The sequence below is a fragment of the Ailuropoda melanoleuca genome, chromosome 8, assembly GCF_002007445.2.
Source record: "Ailuropoda melanoleuca isolate Jingjing chromosome 8, ASM200744v2, whole genome shotgun sequence".
Taxonomy (NCBI): Eukaryota; Metazoa; Chordata; class Mammalia; order Carnivora; family Ursidae; genus Ailuropoda; species Ailuropoda melanoleuca.
The window spans coordinates 30,087,922-30,114,637 of record NC_048225.1 but is presented as its reverse complement, the minus strand read 5'-3'; the positions used below and the strand labels follow the sequence as shown (position 1 = coordinate 30,114,637).

General features: G+C 38.6%; 1 protein-coding gene across 1 annotated transcript; it reads right to left on the bottom strand.

Moving 5' to 3' along the window:
- Positions 1-6: 6 nt before the first annotated feature.
- On the bottom strand, positions 7-11,718 carry LOC117803345 (N-acetylated-alpha-linked acidic dipeptidase 2-like). The gene is made up of 3 exons (XM_034666124.1): positions 11,453-11,718; positions 10,631-10,742; positions 7-1,383 (listed from the first exon to the last, which is right to left on the bottom strand). Exons 1-3 carry the CDS (start codon positions 11,532-11,534, stop codon positions 1,008-1,010), a joined length of 570 nt encoding a protein of 189 aa, XP_034522015.1. The 5' UTR covers positions 11,535-11,718; the 3' UTR covers positions 7-1,007.
- Between the last annotated feature and the right edge of the window lie 14,998 nt (positions 11,719-26,716).

The window sequence follows — 26,716 nt, the reverse complement described above, 5'->3', positions numbered from 1 at the left end:
TGTGTTTTATCCCCAGTCTACTATCTGCCTCATTTTATACTTCCTTCCTGTTAGATTTCATGGACTCCCAAAATTTTATCCAAGGCCCATATGCTTATAAGGACCACCTTTCCAGATGTGTATATTTAATGGTGTGGTGGTTATTTCAGCTTGGATGTCCAAACTCAACTTGTCCAACTTTGCATTTCTCGTCCCTCACCCCAGCCCTGCTTTTTGTTCATCATTCCTTTCTATTACTAGCAGCATCACTAGCCAGCCACCCATACCAGACACCTAGGAGTCATCCTGAACCCTATTTCACCTCCTTACTCCAGTCAATCACTAATCAATTCCCACTAATATTGCTTCCTAACTACTTCTTAGATCATCCCTCTTCCTCATTCCTACTACCATCCTGATTCAGGGCTTGCTTCATCATCTTTCACCTGGACTATTCTCATAAGACTCCAACTTGAATTCCTTGCCTAGTTAAGGTTTAACCTGCAGATGGCCCTAACTATCTAAAAAATGCCTCTCTAGCCACATCCTTCCATTGCTCAGGACTTGTCAATGGTTTCCATTGACTGAAGTTGAATTCTAAGTCCCTTAGGACAATGTATAAGCTGTTTTATGACCTGTCCCCAAAACATATATACTGGTTTATCTCTTACTGTGGTCCCCTTTGTACATTTTTGAAATACAGGAAAATTTTAAGCTCCCCAATAATACTAAGCTAGTTCTGGATCTCCAAACCTTTGCCAGTATTTTCTCTTCTGCCTGGATTCTTTTACTTTGCTTTTTCATGTACTTAACTCCTTAGGAACTTTCATGACTCACATATCAGAAAGGTTTTCTTTCAGGAAACCTTCTCTAAGTCCCAGGCTGGGCTAAGTGAACCTCTTCTGTGTAAAGAACCCAAAACACAGTCTTCATAACACTCACCATATTGATTTAAAATGACATGTTCCAACATCTGCCTTGCCTTATTTAAAGCAAAAAGAATCCTGTTCCTAGGCTTCATTCTGGCTTTAAGACTTGGCACTGTGCCTAACACAGTAGACACTGAAATAATTAGTTTCTAACTTATCAACTTTTCTAAAAAATAATGAGTCCCACTGCACTGTTAACCAATTTCCATTTTTACTTGAACCTACATCCCAATTCACATAAACAACCGGGGTTAAAAGATACAAAAAGTACCAACAATTCCACATCACCTCAATTCCATGTTCATCCATGATTGATATATAGCTGGCATTTGTCTCATTAGGGTAGGATAGAAGAACATCATAATGAACCAACTTGGCTGAATCCAGTCCAAATTTCTTCCACTGGCTTTGGATTTTTTTGGCAAGAAGTAAATTTTGTTCTGTTCCTGCCAGATGAGGGAGCTTTGTAAAAGAGCTACAATGAAAATAAAATACAAGTGGGAGTTAAAGACTAAATTCAGACAGTATGCCTAAGGACTATTCTAGATGCATCACTCATCCTTTAAGTATTATCATTCCTACACCAAAAATAAAACAAACAAACAGCTAGTGATACCAATTTCTAGGTAGGCCAATTTAAAAATTATTTGCATGTGACTTACAATATTCACATTATGCTCCCCCAGGAAAGAACATATGCCATGGTAAGCACATGCAATCAGCAGGTAAGAGAAGATACCTTGGAAGAATGTCAGGCCTCTATACCAATGGTGCTCCTTCTTGCTGATCAACAGTAAGGGGGGATATTTTGGGTGGTGGTGGGGCAGTTCATAATGTTTGCCAGAGACCAGCTGGGCAGTCTCATGTATACTTCCACTGCTGTCTTGTTATGTTTATTCAGTTGTTTATTGATCTCACTGAAGTTCAAAGTCCATGCATTTCTATTTTTATATTGCCTACTGCTTAGTTCCTGCCTGTTATCCAGAAATTATACAACAGGTTTGTTGAATTGAATTTGGGCAATGTTCTCTTGGTTCTGAGTATAAATGGGTTGTAGCATTTAAGTGACCTCACAAAAGTAGTTTTTATATTCATTTTACATGAGGGTAAATAATTTTTTAAAATATTTTCTCACCTTTCCCCACCCCACCACCTCCTCAGGTGTAAATTGGTTTTTTTAGCCAACCATGCCACAATCAAAACAAGACAGGCAGTAAAGGAAAAGTGGCATTTACTGAAAACTTACTATGTGCCAGGCATGTGACCAGGCACTTTCACCTGGGTTACCTCATTGAGTCTTCACAACCTTTCTCCCATTGTCCTCATTTTGCAAATAAGGAAACTGAAAGAATAGTTAAATAATATGTTCCTCATTTCAGTCATTAAATGCTGGGACTAAAATATGAAAGTCACAGTTGGCTGACCTTGAGAAATAGTGATAATCTGCAATCATTCATCTGATATTATTCAATTGCCTGAACTCCTTGTATGACTCCCTATACTGTGCATTTTTATAAAGTTCACATTCAAACATGGCATATTGGGCCTTTTTTCATCTGACCCACCCTTCCATCTTTCCATTTTCATTTCCTACTACTCTCCACATAAAATTCTCCACCCTATGGCAGTTGGTGAATTCCTTTTCCTCCTGCAGTGAACCACCTATAGCCTTTGCACAAGGTCTTCTCTGAGACATAAATACTGTCCCATCTACCTGAGTCTCCCTGTCACCACTTCTTTCATTCTCTTTTCCCACCTGCAAGCTACTCATCATCCATGGGGCCTCCTCCAGCTACTTCTGTGAAGCTTCCCCTTTCTGTATCATTAAATGAAATCTACAGATTATGGATATTTAATATCTTAGAATATTTGCTTTAAAAAAGTATTAACGTATTTATAGACGGAAGTTATTTTGTATGCATTAGAAAACAGTGGGACTTGAGATATTTAATTTCTACTTTATGTAATTATTGTTCTATTTTCTACAGTGAACAGATAACATTCTTATAATTAAGGAAAAAAATGTATTTCCTTAAATTAAGATAGAGGATTAACCATGAGCTTTTGTCATCCATCTTTTAAAGAACCCACTGAGGGGCACCTGGGTGGTCAATCCATTAAACATCCAATTCCTGATTTGGGCTCAGGTCATGATCTCAGGGTTTTGAGACTGAGCCCCATATCAGGCTCCATGCTGGTCACTGAGCCTGCTTAGGATTCTCTCTCTCTCTCTCTCTTCCTGTGCCCCTCCTCCCACCCAATGTACTCACATGTGCGTGTACGTGCTCTCTCTCTAAAAAAAATAAAGAACCCACTGAAATGGAATACAGAAGTGAAAGGAAAAAAAAAAAGAGCAGCAGTGTGCAACATCCTTTAGTTCATTTCTAAAGTTCTCCTTCTGGTCCCAAAGAGGGTACAGTTCCAGGCATCATATATTCCCACTGTAATGCTTAGGAGAAACAAATACAAACAAGAACATCTGTTTCCTCTTCGGTATTGCTTTTAACAGAGGAAAACTTACATGAGAAGATCACAGCTAAACTTTCCTCTCATTTCATTGGACATAATAGAGTATATACTTCTTTTGAAATGAATCATTGCCAGAGGGAAGAGTTATAATGAATGGATTATGAACCAATCAAGAAATTCCTAGGCTGGAAGGAATGTAACTCTAACTGAATACATGAAGGAGGACAAACACTCAACAGTTGAGGCAATGCCAACAAGAAATTGGCTGGGGAGAAATCAAATTCTTCCCACTACATTAGAACCATTAACCCAATCTTGAACTCTTCTCCCTCCTAGGCTCTTTCACTGATCATAAACCTTCTCTATCTATGATCAACAATTCTTTAATCCTCAGCCACTTCTCTGAATGCTTGCTTGACTTCCTTGCCTTAACAGGTTTCCTTAGAGGACACTTCTCACCTGCAAATGGTTTTATTTCCCATGCTTCCACATATCTCAGGGCTAGAAGATCTGCTAGGGTTCTTACTCTCCCTTGGTTCTTTCCAGTGTTTTTCCCTTTCCTTTTTTCAAAAAGAATGACTTCTTTAAAGCTCATACCAAAAGTCACCACCTACTACACCTTCTGGGTGCTGTCAAAACTGTGGGTCACTCCTCATTCATTAAAGTCTTGAGTTCCAAATTCAATATATTTCATTCTACTTCTATTCTTGTCAGTCTTGGTGTGCAATTTTTTAAAATATTTTATTTATTTGACAGAGAGAGCACACAACAGAGCACAAGCAGGGGGAGTTGCAGGCAGAGTGAGAGAGAGAAGAAGGCTCCCTACAGAGCAGGGAGCCCAATGTGGGGTTTGATCACACGACCCGGGGGTCATGACCTGAGCTGAAGGCAGACACTTAACCGACTGAGCCACCCAGGCGCCCCGTGTGCAATTTCTGTATTGCACTCCAAAAATACAATCATCATATAAACTATTTATACATAACTTAACACCTTATGCTATATTACACATTAAAGGAAAATAGAGATAAACAAATTTTAATGGTCAAAAACATTATTAAGTTTTGCTTCTGATATCTAATTTTCCAGGTGACTTCTTTGGGACAATTTATGATATGCTGCAGACAGAGTTCAATAGTGTTAACATTATACCTGGTCTTTAACTTACACAATTTAAAATATAAGCATTTTGTCTTAACCTGGTAAGATATTCTGCCATTTTACTCTATTATAGGAAAAATAAAGACTGAGTCTCTCTTTAAATAACATGCATCTCAACTGCCTGATTATTTTCCTTTATCTCGAAACAAGCACCTCGAAACAGACATTTTGTATTTGCTTCCTAATATCTAAAGTGCCTCAGTCATTAATCAGCTCAATTTCACAAGAACAGCATAGCTGTTTTCATACCTCATTACTATAGTTTGCTCTAGTTCATCTGTGGAAATTAAGGTGGAACTTCATGACCTCATTAAATCACAGGATAGATGGGGAGGAAGCACACCATACTGTATGCACTCTGTTTATTTGATTCTAGGGTTTACGTGCAGTCTCAGAAGGGGTAAAGAAAATTTTAAGGAATAATGAATAAAACCTTCCTAAACTAGTGAAAGACATAAGTTTACAAAGTCAAGAATCTCAGAGAGCCATAAACAGAATAAATTTGAGGAAAACTATACCTAGACACATAGTAAAACTGCTCAAAATTTAAGATAAGATGACATGTTCTGTAACTTAAAGGACTGTAAACTTCTCATCAGATGCCAATACTAGACAGAAGACAATGAAAAAACGCAAACAAATTCATCTTAGCAGTCTATATCCAGGAAAAGCATGCTTCAAGAATTATGATAAAGTAAGGATTTTACAGATAAACTAAGAGTGTTTGTCATGACCAGACCCCACATTACAGGAAATGCTTAAGAAAGTTATTCAGACCAAATAGAAATACCATGGGATAACCCACATTTTCAGAAACAAATGAAGATCATTGGAAATAAGATATAAAATACTATTTTAACTCTTAATTAGCTTTCAATACATATGTGTTCAAAGAAAAATTGTTTCGTGAGGTTTATATTGCATTAAATAAATGATACTTTTGACAGCTCTAATATAAAGGATGACAGAGGAGAGGGTAAATGGCAATATAGAAATATGAACTTTTTACAACTTAACATACAATACAGAAAATAAGAATTGAGTGGAGAGTTGTAAGTTATAGATGTAAGGTGCAATCACTAGTGCCATCTACTAAAAGAAAAAAAAACCAACAAAAAAACAATGGAAGGACATATAGCCAAAAGATAAACTGAAATAAAATTTTAAATAAATTTTACTAAAAAAGGGGCAGAAAATGAGAAGGAATGAACAAAAATAAACAGAGTAAACAGAAAATAGTAAATTAGTAGACCTAAGTTTAAACATATTAATGGTTACTTTATTTGTTAATGGACTAAATATTCAAATTAAAGGCACAGATTGCCAGAAAGAATACAGTAGCAAACTGCTAGTATCCGCTACCTACAGTGGATACACTTTAAGATCACCAAAATGTACTGAGTACCAAGTGGCAATTAAATGCTCTCTATTGAAGGTACATTTTAATTCTAAAGAAAATGACAGATTAAAAGTAGATGGAAGAAGACATACCATGTAAATGTTAAGTGTAAGGAGGCTGATGTAGCAATATTTATACCAAACAAAATAGACTTAAAGATAGCAATTATCAAAGACAAAGAAGGACATTTCATAAAGATAAAAGGGTAGTTCTGTCTTAAGGACATAACAACATTAAGGTGTAGATGCCTAATCAATGGTCTTCATAATATATAAAGCAAAAACTTGCATATTTAATGGGAAAAATATACATTTTTCGCATTCCTGAAGATTGTGACTCCCTTCTTGATATAAGTTGATCCCCAGGGTCCAAAATCAGCAAAGGAATCACTAGATTCTTAACCAGATAAAGGAAAGAAAGTCATGATCATAGAAACTGATGCAGAAAAATAACCTCTTGACAATATCAATATCCATCCATGATTTAAAAGCAAAACAAAACAAAAACTCCTAGCAATCTTGGAATAGAGGGGAGCTTCCTTAACTTAATCAGGAGCATCCACAACGAATGTATACTTTCTTTTTTTTTTTTTTTTTTTTGGGGGGGGGNGAGAATGCAGGTGAGGAGATGGGCAAAGGGACGGAGGGAAGGATGGAGGGAGAGAATCGAAGCAGACTCCCTGCCTAGCACAGGGCCTGACGTGGGGCTCAATCCCAGGACCCTGAGATCATGACCTGAGCTGAAATCAAGAGTCAGATGCTCAACCGACTGAGCCACCCAGGTGTCCCTACAACAAATGTATAGACAGTATCATACTTAATTATGAAATTCTGAATGCTTACCCCCTAAGGTTAGAAACAACAATAAAAAAAAGATGTTCACTCTCACTCTTATTCAACATACTACTGGAATTTCAGTCAGCACAATAAAGATAAAACAAACAAAAAAAACCCCAATAAAATCCAAGTGTAAAACACATAGTTTGGAAAGGTAGAAATAAAAGCGTCCCTATTTGAAGATGGCATGATTGTCTACACAGAAAACCCCAATGAATCTACAAAAAACTCCTAAAGACATGAGTTTAGACAGGCCACAGGATGCATACAAAAATCAACAGTATTTCCATATATTAACAACAAACATGTAGAAACTGAAATTAAACACAATACGACTTACAATTGCTCCAAAGAAAATGAAACACTTGGATGTAAATCAAATAGTACATATCCAGGATCTGCATCCTGAAAATTACAAAATGTTATAAAAGCAAACAAAGAAGGCCTAAATAATTGGAGAGACTATGTTTATGGATTAGAAGACTGGACATAGGAAAACTGTCAAGTACCCCAAATTGTTTTATAAGATTAGTGCAATTACTATCACAATCCCAGCAAGGATTTTGTAGACATTAAGTACGTTTATTCTGTATTTTATATGAAAAGGAAAAGGGTATGGAATAGCTAAAACAATTGCTTAGAAAAATAAGATGGGAGGAATAATTCTACACATTGCTGAGGCTTACGATATAGCATCAATAATCAAGACCATGTGGTACCGGCAGAGAGCAGACACAGAGATTAATACAGCAGAATAGAGAACCCAGCAACAGACTCACACACATATGCCCAACTGACTTTTGACAAATGTGTAAAGCAATAAAATGAAAGACTAGCCTTTCAACAAACAGTGCTGGAGCAACTGGACATCCAGAGGACAAAGAATGCACCCCAGCCAAAAGTTTTATCTTACACAAAAGTTAAATGAATCACAAAATTAATGTAAAATGTAAAGTATAAAATTTCAGAGCACAGAGGAGAGGGGAAAAGAGATCTAGTCTAAGAGTTCTTAGGTATGAACCCAAATGCATGATCCATAAAAGGAAAAAGCAATAAAATCGGACCTCATTAAAATTTAAAGCTTCTAATCTACAAACAACTCTGTTAAGACATGAAGAGACAAATAACAGAGAGGGAAAAATACTTGACTACCACAAAGCCAACAAAAGACTTATCTACAAAATATAAAGCTCTCTCAAAGCTCAACAGCCAAAAAACAAACAAAACTATCCAAATAGAAAATAGGTCAAAGACATGAACAGACATTTCACTGAAGAGACAAATCATATATATATATATATATATATATATATATATATATATATATATATATATATATATATATACNGGAATAAATAAATAAAATCTTAAAAAAAAAAAAAAGATAAAAAAAAAAGAATGGGTAAAATTAAAAACAATGATAATGTCAATGGAAAACAAAATCATACAGCTATACTAGAAAGCAGTTAGGCAAATTCTGCTCAAACTAAAAACTTATTTACCATACAACTTAGCAATTTTTACCCTTGGGCATTTATGTCAGAGAAATGGGAACCTTGATCATGTAAAACCTGTATGCAAATGTAAATAGCAACCTTATAATATCCAAACACTGATCGTAAATGCCCCTCCATGGGTAAAAGTTAAACTATAATACCTCCCTATGACAAATGAAAAAAGAGCCTGAGAGACTCCATATTTGAAAGATGTCACTTCTCTTCCAAATTCATCTATAGAGTTGATGCAACTTTTATAAAAGTTCCAGCAGGTTTATTGTAGGAATTCAGAAGGTGATTCTAAAATTAACTTGGAAATGCAAATGGCTTAAAGTAGTCAAAAGCAATTTTTAAGAAGAAAAATTTATAGGACTAACTCTACCAGATTTTCAGACTTCTTATTAAGCTACACTAACTAGCAGCGTGTAGTGTTAGACCTACAGATCAATAAAAGAAAATGTAAAAATCCCAAACCAGGCCACACATATATGGTCAAGTAATTTTGGACAAAGATGCCAGGGCAATTCAATGTGGAAATAAGTGTTTTTTCAACAAATGTTGCAGGAATAATTGAATATTTGGATTTAAAAAATCATCAACTCTAACATTATAACATACACAAAAATTAACTTGAAGTGGACCATTGAACTAAATATACAAGCGACAGTTATAAAACTTCTAAAAGAAAACATAGAAGAAAATCTTCATATTTCTAATAGGCAGTTAGATGGAACACAGAATATGAAACAGAAAACCAAAAACTGGTCAACTGGACTTTACCAAAATTAAAAATTTCTGCCTTTCAAAAACTCCACTAACAAAAAAAGGCCAGCCATAGAGCAGAAGAAAATATTCACAACACATGTCTGGCAAAGGAACTGTACCCAGAAAACATAAGGAACTCCTACAACTCAGTAAGAATACAAAACAATTTAAAATGGGAAAATATGTGAACAGAGGCTTTATGAAAGAAAATACGCAAATGTCCAATACACATAGGAGATTTTGCTTAACATCACTTGTTATAAGGAAGATGCAAATTGAAACCACAATAAGATAGCACTACACACATACTCATTAGCATGGTTAAAATTACAACAACAGTCAAAACTAAGTGTTGACCACCATGTACAACAGCAGGAGCACTCACACATAATGGGTAGGAATGTAAAAATGTTACCACTTTTGAAATCTGTTGGACATTTTCTTAAAAAGTTAAACATATGCTTATCATCCAATAGAGCCATTCCAAGGGAAATGAAAATATATGTCTGCACAAAAACTTGTAAACACATGTTCATAGCAGCTTTGTTCATAATAAACAAAACAACCCAAGCATCCAACAGCTACACATTACAAGATATCCACACAATGGAATACTACTCAGAAATAAAAAGCGATAAACTGATATGTGCAACAATCTGGATGAATTCCAAAATTACTAAGCTGATTGAAAGAAGACAGACACAAGAGTGCATACTGTATGATTCTGTTTATGTAACATTCTCAAAAATGCAAAGGAACTCGTAGTGACATAAACCTGATTGGTCATTGCACAGGGCTAAAGGGGAAGACAGGAATAAACTGCAAAGGGCATGACATAAAATTTCTGTATATTGACTGAGGAAGTGGTTTATTGAGTTTATTATACATCCGTCAATACTGTCAAATTTTAGGCTTTATATGATGCAGTTCACTGTATGTAAATTATACTTCAATAAAGCTGGTTGGGTTTTTTGTTGTTTTTGTTTATTTTAATGACACTTCTTTGAGAGAGTCTGAATATAGAAACATATATCATGGTGACTGCCTCCAAGGAGTTCATTATCATTTCCCTGAACGTCATGCCTTTTCACACTTAGAGGCTGGTGGATTTGCACTGATCCTTTCGCTCTTATTTTGTCTAGTTTGTATTACTTATAGTTGCAATGTGGGACAAAAGTTTAATTTGTGGCAGACAGTCTGAAACTTTAATCTCCCCTCCTTTAAATCTGAGTTTACAACCATCTAAGTCTTCCTGACAGAATGTGACCTTCAAATAAAATTGCTGATTAAATCCAGGCATAAGGAAGAAATAACATTCAGCTGCAGTCTAAAGTTACATGAAGTTGAAACATCTCTTAATAAAGCAACCAGATACTTTTTCTGTCGATTAAGTTAGAGAAGAAAGAGCCACTCCTGCAACATTCAAATACATTTTACCCTGAGTGGTTTAAAGGGACATTTTAAATTACCATAAATTAATGTGAGATCATATAATTTCACACAAAGATTACTCACATGAATATAACCAGTTGTAATATACTTCTCACTCTGCAATATTTCCAACATTTTTAAGACCAAACATCAAAACAAACTTACCGAAGGAATGATTTAATATTTTCAGCTTTCATCTCAGATATGAGTTTCCACCTTTTATTTTGATGATAGGGCAGTGAAGTGGTCGTTTCTTTCAAAGGTTTAGTAAACCAGCCTACGGGAGAGAAAACATGCATCTATACTGACCATATACGTATATAATTGCTTTTAACTTTTACAAAAATTAGAAGCCAAAAAAAATAGTCCTTACTTCAGAAATAGCTCAAAGTGAGCTTTACAAAAATGTTCGTATTAAACGCAGAAATCCTTCAAATTCTGCTATGCAGTGTAATTTTGAGTTGGTTAAAACTAGTTTTACGAGATTTTTTTTTTCATTTTCCTACATGTCACCCATCAAGGCACAGGCCTCTATCTTTCCTGTTCTCCTTGGGGTGATCTAGTTCATAGCACAGCGCCTGACACACAAGAAACATTCCACAAATATTTGTTTAGTAAATGATGAAGGAAGGGCAGTTTCTTGCGATGCTGTCCATATTACAGTTGCTAGTTCTGACTCATTAATAGTGCTTATAAATGAAACCACCTTTTTCATCCCTGTGGAGAGTGACAGCTCTGACTGAACAGCGCTTTACAAGCATCCTGAGCTCAGTGAAACTTTAATAAATTTGAATTTCAGTCCCACTTCATTAAGAAGGGCAAAATGCATTCCATTCGGCTGCCAGTCCGGCTGAAATCTGCTGCGTTGGCCACACGCAGGGAGCTCAGGGAGCCCAGCTGCACAGACTCCAGGCTTCCTCTCGCTCCTCCCCAGCCTGGCAGGGACAAGCGCCAGCCCTGCACTGGGGAGAAGGGGTTCATACTTACCCACCATAAATCCCACCAGGAAAGATGCCAGTGCTGCAGCCAAGTACATCCAAAGGTAGAGACGGCCCCGGGATGTTGCCATGGCTCCCTGGGGACAGAGTTTGGGGCTCTGGAAAGAGCCAGCCTCTAGCCTGCAGACCAAGAGAGCAGAGAGAGCACGCCAGGGGAGGCGGTGTCTGCCCACCCACAGGCTTTTGGCAAAGCCTGAGGGCCGGGCCCACCCTCCAAACCCGCAGCAAACAACTCCTCCCCTGTCTGGTCCTCAGGGGGCCTTAAGAGGAAAGAGGAAGTCAGGCAAGGGGAGGAGACAGAGCCTTCCTGTTGACAGGCAACTTCCATAATGTTGATTCTGCAGTAACCAGGACAGTCTGCTGTAGGGAGTGGCGAGGGGGTGGCTAAGGACAAATGGCCCTAATGGTTTCCTAAAGAACTCAATTGTTACCCTTAAAAATAAAACTATGTTGTTTTACCAAAAAAATGGGTCAAAAATAACAGAAAATTCCAAATATGCACGCTACAGCAAAACCACAGGTGAGGGTGAGATCAAAGAGCAGGGTTGGTCTTTCACAGCAGAAAGCTGGGGGTTTTTGGTAGGGCTGTTGTAAACAAAAAGTCCACTGGAGTAAACTAGGAGTTTAAAGTGTAGCGGCCTTTCATTAACTGAGTTATGACAGTGTCTTCTTGGCGGAGCTGTTGCTGGGAGAGGAGAAAACCTTTCTTCCTCTTGCTGGGGAATAAAGTGGTATCTACTTCCAAGGTCCATCTCTTCCTGATGGGATCTGCAATTGGTGGTAAGTGGTAGGATGGGAGAGCTTCCTTCTTCTGGCCCCCCCCACTCCATGTTACTGAAGTTTACCTTTATTAATATTTACATTTCCTCCCTTTGATCAAAATCTTTCCTCAAAAGCATCACTGATCTGCCCCGAACACAGCCAGAGGAGCCACAGCGTTGATCTGGGAGGACGAGGCACAGAGAGATTAGCTTGCGAAAGAGAGCATGGGTGCAGGGGACGACCGCCAGGCGCGCCACCGCCAAGACTGCGATGGCCCCAAACAGCTGCAACCTCGCGTGTTTATTGGCAATAAACAATCAAAGACAATCAAGGGGATGATCTTTAGTACATCCTACTGAATAGTAGTACTTCAGGGGGAAGGTCACGGGATTAGATGATGTCACGTTCAGCAAGTGAGGTTTATTCTTAAACATGTTTGTATGGACTCCCCCCCACCCCTGGGCTATTGTCAAGAGTAATCAAGTTTCGGTTGGGGAAGCCTTCTGGCCGCTCGTTATCTGAAGGCAGCATTCCACCCTGAGCGAGCCGGGTGTTCCCGACTGTTGTGCTCTGACCTTGACCCAAAAACCTGCAAGGTCACAAACATGTTTTCCTATTATATCCTTAGCATAAGCTCTTGGCCAGGGGCTGCTGTACTGATCAAGACTCAGATTTTCCATATTTCATGGTTTTGTCCCTTGTGTCCAGGAAGGACCTTTCATAGTTGTCATGTCCCAGGTTCCACTTCAGGCCACATTATGGTAACAGGGAACAGTTTAGAGAGAGGAATCCCAGGAACTTTCCATCTCAAGTCTATATCTTCTCAAGGTCATAAGCACTGGAAATCATCTCGAGGTACTGAGCCACCAGCATCACCTTTTTGAGTACATTGTTTTTACAAAAGTTTGACAGGGAACAAAATACAACACCTGAAAATAATTATACAAAGCAAAAGCAGTAACATGACAGTTTCAAATTGTAGAATAGAGGTCATCTGGGACCCTAGGTCAGAAAGCAGCCAACTAACATGTTTATTGGCACTATTCCAACTTAGGGGAAAAAGGCTCTTCTTATGAAAACAAACCTGCAGTCATGTAAACCTGCAGTCACGGATGTTTCATGGAAGTCTCCGCTTAAAGCAACCATGAAAGCAGATGAGTGGAAACCGCAAGAGCACACGGAAAGAATTACCGGAGTGCATGCTGGAAGGTACGGTGCAGGTATAAACATGAAGCAGTAGCTGATGAACTTGTTGCAAAACAGCAACACTTCAAAGATGTTTTAAATGGCATGATCTCAAAAGAACTGTTTCGAAGCAAATGTGTTATCAATAATATCAACGTAAAGATTGTAAATTCAGAAACCACAAATTTAGGTAAGACTCAGGGATCAGGCTGTAGTTCAGATGAAAGACTTTTGTGAATTCTGACCTTCTCACCCTTCAGAGAAAGCTCACAGGATCATGAGAAGGCTGTTTCTAAAAGGCCATAGCCAAAAGAAGACATTTCCCCCTTTTGCAATGGTTTGGGAAATACAGAGCATTTTCTTTCATAAAAGAGAAAGCAGCAGCGAACAGTGAGAAAAAGGGACACAGGCCTGGTCCGGACATCGTGGGAAAGCTGTCTCATTAGTTGTCACCTGCTTCAATTCCAGGAAATCTTCACTTTCAGGTCACCAGATGGTGTGCGGGGCCCAGGCAGGGTTTGTAGCTTTCTTTAGATGTGTCACGTGAACCCAAGAATATTCCCTGGAGTTTGGTGGCCCCAGAGTTGGTTAGCGTTTCCTGATAAGGGCCTTTCCCCTGAGGTTGGTAAGAGTCTTTCTGGGAAGTGTCTATTCCAATAGATGAAATCTGTAGGTTGCAGAGTACTTGAGGTCTACCTCCCATGTACTTGAGTACATGGTGAAAAGATTGCTCTACCAGAACATGGCTGTTTTCAGTAGAAACAACTAGGACTTCACAATGTTAAAGCAGATCCCGTTCTATCAACTCTGAGTCAGAGGAGGCAGGGGCCAAGTGCTTATGACATCCTGTGATCGTCTCAAAGGGTGAGGGTCTAGGAATCCCCAAGGGGGTGGATCTGAAATTTGGAAGACCAACAGCAATGCTTTCAGCCAAGGTATTTGGAGGGTCTGTACAAATTTTGTCAATTAGTGCTGTTAGTGCAACTGACTAATCCTGAGGATTGAAGATGGTATGCACAAGGAGAGTTGTAAAACTGGCCAAACAGCACAGACTTGTTGAAGCACCTTACTGGTAAAATGAGCTCTCCAATCACTATGAAGTTCAGGAAGGGTTCCCCAGGGAGGGATAATCTTTTCTATTTTTTTTAAAGAGATTTTATTTATTTGAGAGAGACAGAGAGAGCACAAGGGGGGGGGAGGGGCAGAGGGAGAAGCAGACTCCCTGCTGAGTAGGGAGCCCAATGTGGGGCTCCATCCCAGGACCTTGGGATCATGACCTGAGCTGAAGGCAGATGCTTAACTGACTGAGCCACACAGGCACCCCAGGGATAATCTTTTCTAACAGAATTTAAGCCACAGCATAAGCACTGGTCTGTCTACAAGGAAAAAGCTTTGGTCCCACAGAATAAGCATTGGTCTGTCTACAAGGAAAAAGCTTTGGTCCAGTGAGAAAACAAACCATAATATTTAAAACATTTATATCCATGAGACAGGGAAGCTGTATGAAGTCCACTTGTGTGAACAGGATTTTTTGGATTATACGTTGGACAGGTGGGACAAGCAAGGTAGGCACTTTTGCAGCCTTACTATTTCCCCCATTAACATTCCCAAACACTATTATTTTGTCAGTAGGCCAATGGTTTAATGCGTGTTAAATGGTAAGTAGCGGGAATTCTAGGACTTCTAGCAAGGCAGGATTGCTGGGTCTAAACCAGGGTTATCTGTTTGGTGTTTTAATCAAACCAATAATTATTCAATTTCCAATATTCTTCTCTCTCTAGGGCTAATTATTGGATATCTTTTGTCATTTTTTCCAATTCATCATTTGAGAGACAACCATAACAGGTTTGGGTCTTGGTTTCCTTGAGAATGGCGTTTTGTTGGAACTATCAGTAAGGTGGTTTCCTTTGGACTCTAGGAATTGAGTCTGGAAGGCCCAGTTAGCTTAGTAATAGCCAGAGCTGCCTGCGAAACTATGGCATTTAATAAATTTGGGACATTGGAGCCATTTTTTAATTTTATTCCCAGTCTAGGTAAAGAAACTTCATTATTTCCATAGCACTTCTAAAGGCCTGAGCTACTCCAAAGGCATACCGACTTACTGGTATAAATGTTTGTGGCTCTACCCTTGGCTAAGGTGCAATCCCAAGTAAGGCATGTAACTAAACCTGCTAGACCAAGATAGCCACAGGTGAAGGTATGGACTCAGTGACTTCCAAAGGAGTGGCGATCGCATACCCAACACAATGTTTACCATTTTCATCCTTCAAGTAAGAACCATTATTAAACCATGAAAAATCTGCATTGGTTAGAGGAGTTTCCTATAAATTGTTACAGGGAGTCAAAAGGTTACCTGTCAGCATTAAGCAGTCATGAGGGATTTCATCCATCAAGGAGAGGATAATAGCAGGGCTAAAGTCACTACAGGGAAAAGAGTTATGTGAGGAGCAGTTAGAGGGGGATGTCCTAGGAGGTAAGTAGTTGATAATTAGGAAGTCTGAGGACAGGGGCTTTTATTAGGCTTTTCTTTAAGGTCCCAAAAGCTTTGTCATCATGATCTTTCCAAATAGGGTCATTTTTAAATAAAACATATGGAAGTTGAGGCTTAAGAGAGAAGTTTGGAATCCAATTTCAACAGTAGACAGCGAGTCCAAGAAAATTTCATAAACAGCACTTAGTTTTAGGTTTTGGGAAGTTCAGGATGCCATGAAGCCTACCTGGATCCAAATGTAGTCCTTGTTCTGAGATCAGATACTGTAAGTATTGAACCTGAGTTTGAGCAAACTGCATTTTTTCTTTTGAGTCTTTCTGCCCCTTTAAGGCCCGAAGTTTTAACAGGTGGTTGCTGCCTTCCTGTGAAGAGGTTTGAGAAGGGGAGCAGAGAGGCAAATCATCATTATAAGAACAGCTTTTGAGTTTTGTGAAAGGCCTGGGTGTAACCCTGGGGCATTATTGTCTGGGTGTATTTCCATTCTTCCCAAGTGAAAGCAAAAAGATATTGGCTACCTTCTTCACAGGAATACTACAAAATGCACTGTAATTGTAGTGAAAAATTTGCTTTCCGTGGGAATGAGTGTCAGTAGGGTATGGGGGTTAGGAATAACAGGATGCCAAGGGGTAACAATGCTATTTATTGTTCAGAGGTCCTGGACAAACCTCCATCCTGTGCCACTGGGTTCTCTCACAGGGAAGATAGGGATATTACAGGGACTAGTGCAGGGGATAATGAGGCCCTGAGCCTTGCAATATTATATTATGGGACTGATGCCTTAGAGGGCTCCTTTACATGTAGGTTAATTTATTAAAATTGATAAGTAAAGCTTTATTAATTCTGAGAAGTTCTGAGGTTTCTATTTGAATCTTGATAGGAAATGCACTGTGGATTCTGCCAATATAATTTGAAGAGTTCACCCATTGAGGATGGTAGCTGATCCGAAAAGAACAAAACATCACTGTCTCCAGACTCAGCTATAGTGATACCAGAAACAGAGCAAATAAGAGCTATCCAAGAGTGATTTAATTTCCCTGCTTGGTTTTTTAGATTATTACTGTCAAATTCCAGAATTATTTCCTCCTTTTGGGAGAAAAATTCCAGTATGATTGTTTTCTAAGAAATCTTGGCCCAGGGGCGCCTGGGTGGCACAGCGGTTAGGCATCTGCCTTCGGCTCAGGGCGTGATCCTGGCGTTATGGGATCGAGCCCCACATCACTCCTCTGCTGTGAGCCTGCTTCTTCCTCTCCCACTCCCCCTGCTTGTGTTCCCTCTCTCGCTGGCTGTCTCTATCTCTGTCAAATAAATAAATAAATAAATAAATAAATAAATAAATAAATAAAATCTTGAAAAAAATGTGCATATTATAAAAAAAAAAAAAGAAATCTTGGCCCAATAAATGAATAAGGGGTTGGACTAAGGAGAAGAGTGTGTATCTCACAAAGGGCCTAGACAAAAGGAGAGACAGACAGATAGGAACCTGCTGAGGTTTATGAAAGACCCTCACTATTTAAACAGTTTTAGTACTGAGACAAGGGCTGCTTTAGAGCTGTGGGGCTAGCACTGAGAGGGTCACTCCAGTGTCAATAAGGACAAAGACAGAGATTCATCCCCAATCTGAAGAGTGGTTTTTCCAAGATTTCCAGATTAAGAGGGAGGATTGGGAAGAGCCCCTTGTAGTTCCTCTGAGCACCATTATTAGGAATTAGGAAAACACTGGAAAGGCAGGCTAGGGGGCTAATGGCACCTGGAATGCTTCAATTTCTAACAGTTATTTTTTCCAATGTCCTGGGCCTTTGCCATAATGGCAGAAACTAGGATTTTTTGGTTCTGTAGAGAAGCCTTCATTTTCCAGAACTGAAAATTGAGAATTGTGGTCATCTTTCTTATAGGTGACTTATCTGAGATATGAGTAAGCTAGTTTGCCAAATTGACTAAATCTGGAGTGGACATAGTTTCCCATTCTGTCATAGTCCTTTTAACTCAAAGAGAAACAGCCTCTTTCAGTCCATTAATAAACAGAATTAAATGCTACCCAGGTGAATTCAACATCTAAACAAACACCAGAATCTCCTTTAAAGACAATTTGCGGTTGACTGTAATAGGAACAGTTTCACCAGGCTTTTGTGTACAAACATGAATTCTGTTCCAATTGACAGACTTAGGAAAAGCTACTCTAATTGCTTGGTGGACATTTCCAGTGAGTGTTCAAGCCTTCTGGCAAAAATTAGGGTTTATCTCTCCAAATCCCTTTCAGGATACCCATTGAGCTAATTTTATCCAGTATTTGACCTGGCCCTCACCAACGGGCATGTGGATGGATATAAATCTGAGAAGCCAGGTCATACATTTGAATAACTATGTTAGATCCTTCAGCAAACCTAACGGGGTCCTCCATCAGTTTAGGAAACCATGGCTCAAAATTCACCCTTAGTCCAGAGAATGTAAGACATTTGAGGTTTATTTAGATCCTTAGAAGACTTAAATTTATTGGGTAGATTTTAATACATTCAGGAGAGGAAGTACTGGTAAGAGATTCAGAGGAGAAATGAAGTTCAACAAACGGATTAGAACGGGGAGGGGGCATATCCAGGAGGAAAGGCCGGCACAAAGGAACAGAGGAAAATAGCACTGGAGGAAGGGCCTGTGCACAAGGTAGAGGCCACGTGTCTGGAGACAAAGGAGGGGGCGGGGGGAAAAGTCCTCAGAAGCCTTTTTGATTCAATTGTTTGCCTCAGTTAATTTAGATATTTCAAAAGAAGCAAATTTAGAATCCTAAAAACACTTGGAAGCCTCAAGGTACCAATTAATTAAAGAGACATCCCATTCCGTTTTTTTTTTTTTTTTGGCTTGTTTCATTTTTTTAGCTGGGGCTTTCTGAGTTAATCAGAAGTTCCTTATAATGACCATTAAAGTTCTAAATAACTTGTGATTAAGTTGGCCCATTTAATTAGAAATGCACATGAGGAGGGACTTCTTTTTTTTTTTTTTTTAAAGATTTTATTTATTTATTTATTTGACAGAGATAGAGACAGCCAGCGAGAGAGGGAACACAAGCAGGGAGAGCGGGAGAGGAAGAAGCAGGCTCATAGCAGAGGAGCCTGATGTGGAGCTTGATCCCATAACGTTGGGATCACGCCCTGAGCCGAAGGCAGACGCTTAACCGCTGTGCCACCCAGGCGCCCCAGGGACTTCTGTTTTTAAACATAAAACCAGTGTGTGTGGGGGGGTGCCAGAAGGAAGGACCCCTCAAAGCATTTTGATGACTAAGATCCCATTTTTAGAGGTGTTTTCTAGAGCGAAGAAGATAAAAGTCCTGAACAGCACAGTTCCAATAGGAACATCCCGGTTCCAAAAAGGAGTCTCACCAAAGGCCAGCACAATTCCAACAGTCACATTCTGGTTCCAAAGAGTCAGACCAAAAGCTGAACAAGTACTCTCAGAAAGGGCGAGGCCTTAAAATAGATCCCAAATAAAGCCTGTAGGGATGAACACAAACCCAAAGAGAGCAGTGATCAAACCCAGGAGAAAACTTACCCTCAAACTCCAGGGTCTGCAAGAAAGCAGTGAGCTCAATTGGCTCTTTGGGGTCTGGCACATGTTTGCTCACCAGTCTTGGAGTTATTGGGGGGGAAGGGTCTTCTCGGGATCCCATATCTCCCCACCAAGTAATATTAACCTTAAAAACTAAGCTGTCAGTTATTTCGTTAGCAAAAATGGGTTGATTGGGGAATTGCAGAGAATTCCAATTCAGGACATACAAGCTACCAGAAAACAAAGGAGAAGAACGTTCTTTTATGGGGGCGGGCAAAGGGGTAGGGAGACCAACTGCTGTTACAAACAAAAAGTCTGTTGGAGTAAACTGGGAGTTTGAAGTATAGTGGCTTTTCATTGGCTCCCCTGGCTGTCCTCCCCACTCTACTTTAGGGAGCTTTCCCTTCATTAATTTTCACACTATTTGTCTCTTGGCCACCCCCATTCCAGTAATTGCTGAATTTCAGCAGCAACGTGCATTTAAGTACTGGTGTTTCTGCCCCGCTGGCTGCCCTGTTGCCAAATTCTGTCCTAATTCCTAACTGGTCACACTTGGGAAGCATTTCTCATCCTGGCTGCTCCACCAGAACACGAATTCCCTAACCTAATGCATCAACATCAACGATTGATGGGATTGAGTTGTTTTGTCAATCCCTTCCTGAGCAAGACTCCAAATTCCCGTAATGGTCAGTTTCTTCTTCTGTACTGAAGTTTTCCCCCCACCTGACAAAAATATTGTAGGTTCAAATTAATAAGATTAATCACTTTAAGTGCCTAGCACCATAATGGATGGTAGGTTCTCAACAAACGTCATCCTACCTGTCCTCCTCTTCTAACCAGTTATCGAGCATTTCTCTTTAAAAGTGTCTAGAAGGAGGGGTGCCTGGGTGGCTCAGTCAGTTAAGCATCTGACTCTGGATGTTGGCTCAGCTCTTGATCTTGGGGCTGTGAGATCAAGCCCTGCATCAGGCTCCACACTCAGTGTGGATTGTGCTTGAGTTCTCTCCCTCTCCCTCTGCCCCTTCCCTAGCTTGTGCATGCACACATGTGCTCTCTCGCTCTAAAATAAATAAAATAAAATCTTTTTTTTCCTAAAAGTGTTTAGAACGTTTGTAAAATGGTGGTCTTTGTTTTAGGACTCCTGCATCCATCCCTTTCATCCTAAAGAAAATCTTTAGCAATTCATGACTGAATTCCTTGTATCCAACCAAAAGCAATTTTGCAGCCAAAACAAACATGTCTACTAAGTAAATCATGAAGGGGATACCACATCTATTGTTATACTCCCCATCTTTATTGCATTGGCTGAGGCCTTGATGATCTTAGTTAAGGCACCTCTCTTTGGTCCTAACAAGTTGCCAGAGGAGTCTAAATTCATTTTTAGTGAACTGTAATTGCTGATAGGTATATCTAATAGATTTTCCCTTGGAACTTTTAAGAATCCCTAGATTTAACTTTGAATCAAATTATCTTTAGTCGGCTAATTGATCTCAAAATATATGTAATTCAATACCAAAACCCAACAAATAATCTGATTAAAAAATGGGCAGAGGACCCGAATAGACGTTTTTCCAAAGACAACATACAGATGGCCAACAGACACATGAAAAGATGCTCAACATCACTTATCATAGGGAAAATGGAAATCAAAACTGTAATGAGATATCACCTCACACTTGACAGTGTGGCTAAAATAAAAAACACAGAAAATAACAAGTGTTGGCAAGAAAAGGGAACCTTTATGCACTGTTGGTGGGAATATAAATTGGTGCAGCCACTATGGAAAACAGTATGGGGGGGTTCCCAAAAAATTAAAAATAGAAATACCATATGATCCAGTAATTTCACTGCTGGATATTTCCCAAAGAAAACTCAAATACTAATTCGAAAAGATACATGCACCCCTATGCTTATTGTAGCATTATTTACAATAGCCAAGATATGCACCAACCTGTGTCCATCCATAGATGGATGGATTAAAATGTGCTATATATACACCATGAAATATTATTCAGCCATAGAAAGAATTTGTCATTTGTGATAACATGGATGTATTTAGAGGGCATTATGCTAAGTGAAATAAGTCAGAGAAAGACAAATACATATGATTTCACTTACATGTGGAATCTAAAAAAACAAAACAAATAAACAGAGTCTAAAATACAGAGAACAAAGCGATGGTTGCCAGAGAGGAGGTGAGTAGGTGCATGGGCAAAATAGGTGAAGGAGATTAAGAGGTACAAAATTTCCAGCTATAAAATAAGTCAGAGAGATGAAAAGTGCAGCATAGGGAATATGGTCAACATTGTAATAACACTGTATGGTAACAGGTGGTGACCACACTTACTGTAGTGAGCACTGAGTAATATAGAGAATCACTGAATAAATATGTTGCTTACCTGTAACTAACATAACACTGTATGTCAATTATACTTCAATAACAAAGATTTTTAAAATACGTCTATATTGCTAAAAAGCCCTATCGTGAAAGAGCCCAGCTCTTGCAGTCCTTTACCATACCTTAACTGATGACTCCAGCATTTTCTATTTTAGAGATGAACACCTTCAAAAAGATATTTTCATAACAAAAGAAGTCCCCCCTGCCACAGCAGCTGCATATATAGTCAACTAGAATGAAGTTATACAAACAGAATAGCCAATCAAGTAACTATACTCCTCAGAGTTTAAGAAACATTTTTCCTAGAACATCCATAATTGTTTTTATTTAAAAATATTGGAATTTTAATAAATATCCAGTTTCTACTTTAACAGTAGGGTGCCAAGGGTCTTCTCTAGGTCACAAACAATATCAAACATTCTATGTATCAGTATACACAAAAGTATGCTACACGTATAGCTTTTGTGGGATCTATTACATCATTTATCTCTAGACCCTTGGCTTTTTCTATCTGCCATCCATGGGACCACTGGCTCTTGACTACATCTCTCTCACCTCTATATGGAGAAAGAGAAGGCAGGAACTAATGATTAAAAGGATTTATTTGAGGGTTGCCTGCATGGTTTATTTGGTTAAGCGTCTGACTCTTGCTTTCACCTCAGGTCTTAATCTCAGGGTTGTGAGTTTAAGCCCTGTGTTGGGCTCCATGCTTAAAATAAAATAAATAAAATAAAATAAAATAAAATAAAATAAAATAAAATAAAATAAAATAAAATAAAATAAAAAATAAAGGACTTATTTGAGAAATTTGTTTTCATCCTCTTATCTCAATTTTTCAGCTAACTAAAGTTTGACTACTAGAAGGCATCAACATAGTAATCAGCACGATTTCCCAACTTGATTTTCATCTTCCCAAATGAAAATTATTTATTCAACCAATATTTACTGAAAGGTTATAGCATGCCAGACATTTTTTTTTTTTTGGCAGCAAAGTAAGTTTATTGAATGATAGCAAAGTGATAGTACAAAGCTCCTGAGTAGGGAGGGGACACGAGAGGGTTGCCCTCGCATGCCAGACATTGTGAGAAATCCTGAGGATATATATGATGCTTGCTTTTAGGAAGCCTATGATACAAGGAGAAGGCAAATATTGAATATGTAATTAAATGTGAAGACTTCTAAGAAAAAGCAGTCTTACCTTAACTCTGAATGTTGTCGCTGCCTCAGTAGGTGGCATCTGCCATCTTTATCTTGCCAATCCATTGTAAGAAAAGTCTGGTTAGCTGGTTCAGCAAGCCTTTGGCTTTTTGTTAATACAGATACGAATTCATTATTAGGTTAAATTGCTCTTATGTAATCTTTCCTCCCCTCCCTCTTCTCACATTCTAAAAGAGCTAATCTTATAACTTCAAAGTTCAAATCCCATCAAATGAGTCACGTAGGATTTGAAAACAAAGTGTGATATGTACTAATAAGGTGGTATATGTAAATTCCTTAACATACCAATAATTAAGATTTAATAGAGAAGGAACAGTATTTAGCCATGCCACACATTTCATGTTTTGTCTGAAGATGTTGCCTCATCTTTCATATGAGAGGGATCACTCAGACGTTCACTGCACAGCTATGGACACTATGCCATTAATGATGTCACAAGGTGACAGGATGATCTAGTTATCCAGATAGCAAGGTTCATTTTCAAAAAAAAGTGAACGGTTGATATCATGATGGCTGTGATTCGTGACAAGAGATACATCCCAGTGGAGCATTTTTAAAATCCTGGGTGCAAAAACTGCCAAAAATCAGTTTCAAACTTAAAATAAAATGTTAGAATATTAGTACATTATACAGCATGCTATAACCTTTAAGGCAAGTGAGAAGTTAGAAGAATACATAGATAGTGAGAAAAAGGTAAAAGAATAAAAAAAGTGGGAAGAAATTTTAGAAGAAAAGCAGAAAACCATGATTGGATGATTTTCTTCTGATGTCACAATTACTCTACTCAACAGTAAATGTAGACATTAGGAAAGGCCCACCAAGTTAAAGTGTAAAACAGAGACAGGGCCCCCACCCAGGCCTTTCCATCAACACAGGATGTGTGTAACCATGATGCTAACATTCCAGACAGAAGCTTGGCGCTGGTAAGTATGTAAATTTTCCTGCTCAGCATTTCTCATCCCTTATCATTAATATATGCCTTCGGCCCATTTTCCACAACAGCTTTTACCTAATAATGTTAAGATGGGGGTGGGGGTCCTTACACTTTTTCTTGCAACACTGTCATCATCCAGCCTCATTTATCAGTCTCTATCCTCGTGTACCTTCAGTATCATCCAATTATGAATAAATCTCTCTAGATTTTTGATCTCCCTTCTAACCCTTTCTCTACTCCATCTTACCTGATACCTGTTTTCACTTGATGATACCCGTTCCCTAAAATCAGACAGCTTTCCATGTGGTAGAAGTAGAAATGAGTCCCATGGTGACTCCTGGGGTCAGAGAAGAAGGATGAACCTTTGCTCTGCACCATTATTCTTCTGTGTATGCTTTTTTGAGGTTGCTACCCTCTGATTTTATCATTTCTTCCTATTCTTATCCTTAAACTCAGTTGAGAGCCAAGGTGTTCTCCCACCTTTGGCAATGGTTTTAATGGCTTCCTCGTAGATTCTGGGTGCACCCCTGGGCCTTCACTCTTTGTTTTCTTTCACACTTGCATCCAATCCACCAGTAAATTCTACTGGCTCTGCAATCAAAATATAGCTTGAATCCAGCTGCTCCACCAGTGTTCTAATCTTAGCCGCAATAATCTCTCATCTAGACATCTGCATCAGCCCCCTAACTGGCCTCTGCCTCCACTGGTGCTCCTGTATAGACCATCTCTGACTTAGCTGAGTTTTCCTCCTAAAGGAGCAATCAGATTTTGTTGTTATTATCCATCAAAGTTTTCTCATTAAACTTAAAATTCAGACTTCTTAGAGTGGCAACCAAAGCCACTTGATCTAGCTTTTAAATCTCGCCTCCCTTTAGGGTAATACAACACTAAGGAAACATATCCAAGCCAAATTCATAGAAACCAGAAAACTACCACATCAGCAGAGATCACCAGCATCACAAAGAACCAGACAATCCCAAAGGGAGGCCTGTGGTACTATGCTATCCTAGCGATAGCATAGCATGACCATATGTCTACAGATGAAGGAGGCTTGGTAAACAGTAAATGGCCAAGAAAGTTCCTGGCCTTCTTCCACACTGTTGTCCAAGGCTCCCTAACAAGATAAAACAGCAAGAAAGGAGTATTCAACAATTTTAGAATTAGAGACAGTTATTAGAAAAACTAAAATGTTTTTATTCCAGTTATTAAATGATAACTCCTCTTGCCCACCCAAACTGATCAAGGACAATATAATTCATCACAACGACAATAGAATCACTACTCTGCAAGCCTTAGTCATAATGAAGCTCGATCCTACAGTTTCTTAAACTTCATTACCACTATTTAGGACTCAGTGCTTAATCTCTGCTAAATCTCAGATCTTCCTGAGAAAGCCTTCCAGACATTTGCCAGGCTTCTCACTACTCCTGGCTTTCACGTAGAATGCCTTCTTTTTCTTAGACCCAAACAAGCAAGGTTATTCATGAGTAAGTGAAAGAGGTTTTCAGATAACTGAGTGGTGAAACTATTACAGACTTTGGCTCATAGAAAGAAGGTGGGAAAAAATCCAGGAGAGAAGAGACGAAAGGGTAAAAGAACCATGGTGTGGTCCAAGAGTATGTGAAATAACTGGTTCAATGAACGCTCTCTGCCTTTCACAAAGACCAAAATTTTAACACTCTACCTATCCTAACTTTTAAAACACAGGTCATTCTTTCACAACACCACTAAATTTTTAACCAACACAGACATTTTATTTACTTTTCCTTAAAATCTATTTTTATAAATAAGAATGCTATTAGAATATTTTATAAAAGCTTCTTTATGTTGGAACAAAATATCTGAGGGTAGCTTACATATTCCAGAATAGAATAAAAGTCCCTAGAACTAAATACATAAAACTGGAATTAAGATGCATAAAATATTAAAAGATGTTCTCAGGATTTTACTTCCAAAAGATTTAAGGAGCACTAAACTGCAATAAATTTGGGAAGATTGACAGCCCCTAGGACCTTTATCCTGGTCATTCTTGTTGTCCTCTTTTGAAGAAAAAGGGTGTGGTGAGCAGGCTTACTATGAAGCCAACATCTTAGTGTCAAAACATTATGTTTCCTGTACTGTTTAGAGAAGGATGTCCTTGTAATTTATTGGCCTCAAAGACACATGATCCCTTCCCTTCCCCAAGCAAAATACAGCCAAGGAAAGATACTCTATCCTAGTGGACAATCAGCTTCAGTGAATTTTATACCATTTCTTACTTGGTTAGTTTTGGTGAAACCAAATTTAAAACTAATCTATAAATACAGAATTTAGAGTGAGGTAATTCCACTTTAAAAATTGCTTTTGATACTTGCTCTGTAGGCATTGGGAAACAGCATTTCACCCAAATGAAAGGGTGTCGACTATACTTAAAACAACTCAAAAATGAAAAATGTAATTACCACATGATCCAGTAATTCCACTTCTGAGTATTTGATGAAGATGAAAATACCAATTCAAAAAGATATCTGCACCCCCATATTCATTGCAGCATTATTTACAATAGCCAAGAAATAGAAACAACCTACATGTCCATTGATGGATGAACTAATGGGTATTAAGAAGGGCATGTGTTGTGATGAGCCCTGGGCATTATATGCAACTAACGAATTGTTGAACACTACATCAAAAACTAATGATGTACTATATGCTGGCTAACTGGACCTAATTTTAAAAAAAGGAGAAGGAAAAT

Excerpts from the sequence above, each read along its gene's own strand:
- LOC117803345 (XM_034666124.1), bottom strand. The coding sequence starts at position 11,534 with ATGGCAACATCCCGGGGCCGTCTCTACCTTTGGATGTACTTGGCTGCA. Across the intron at positions 10,743-11,452 it reads CCTGGTGGGATTTATGGTGG|GCTGGTTTACTAAACCTTTG; the intron begins GTAAGTATGAAC and ends TCTCTCCCGTAG. Across the intron at positions 1,384-10,630 it reads AATATTAAATCATTCCTTCG|CTCTTTTACAAAGCTCCCTC; the intron begins GTAAGTTTGTTT and ends TTTTCATTGTAG.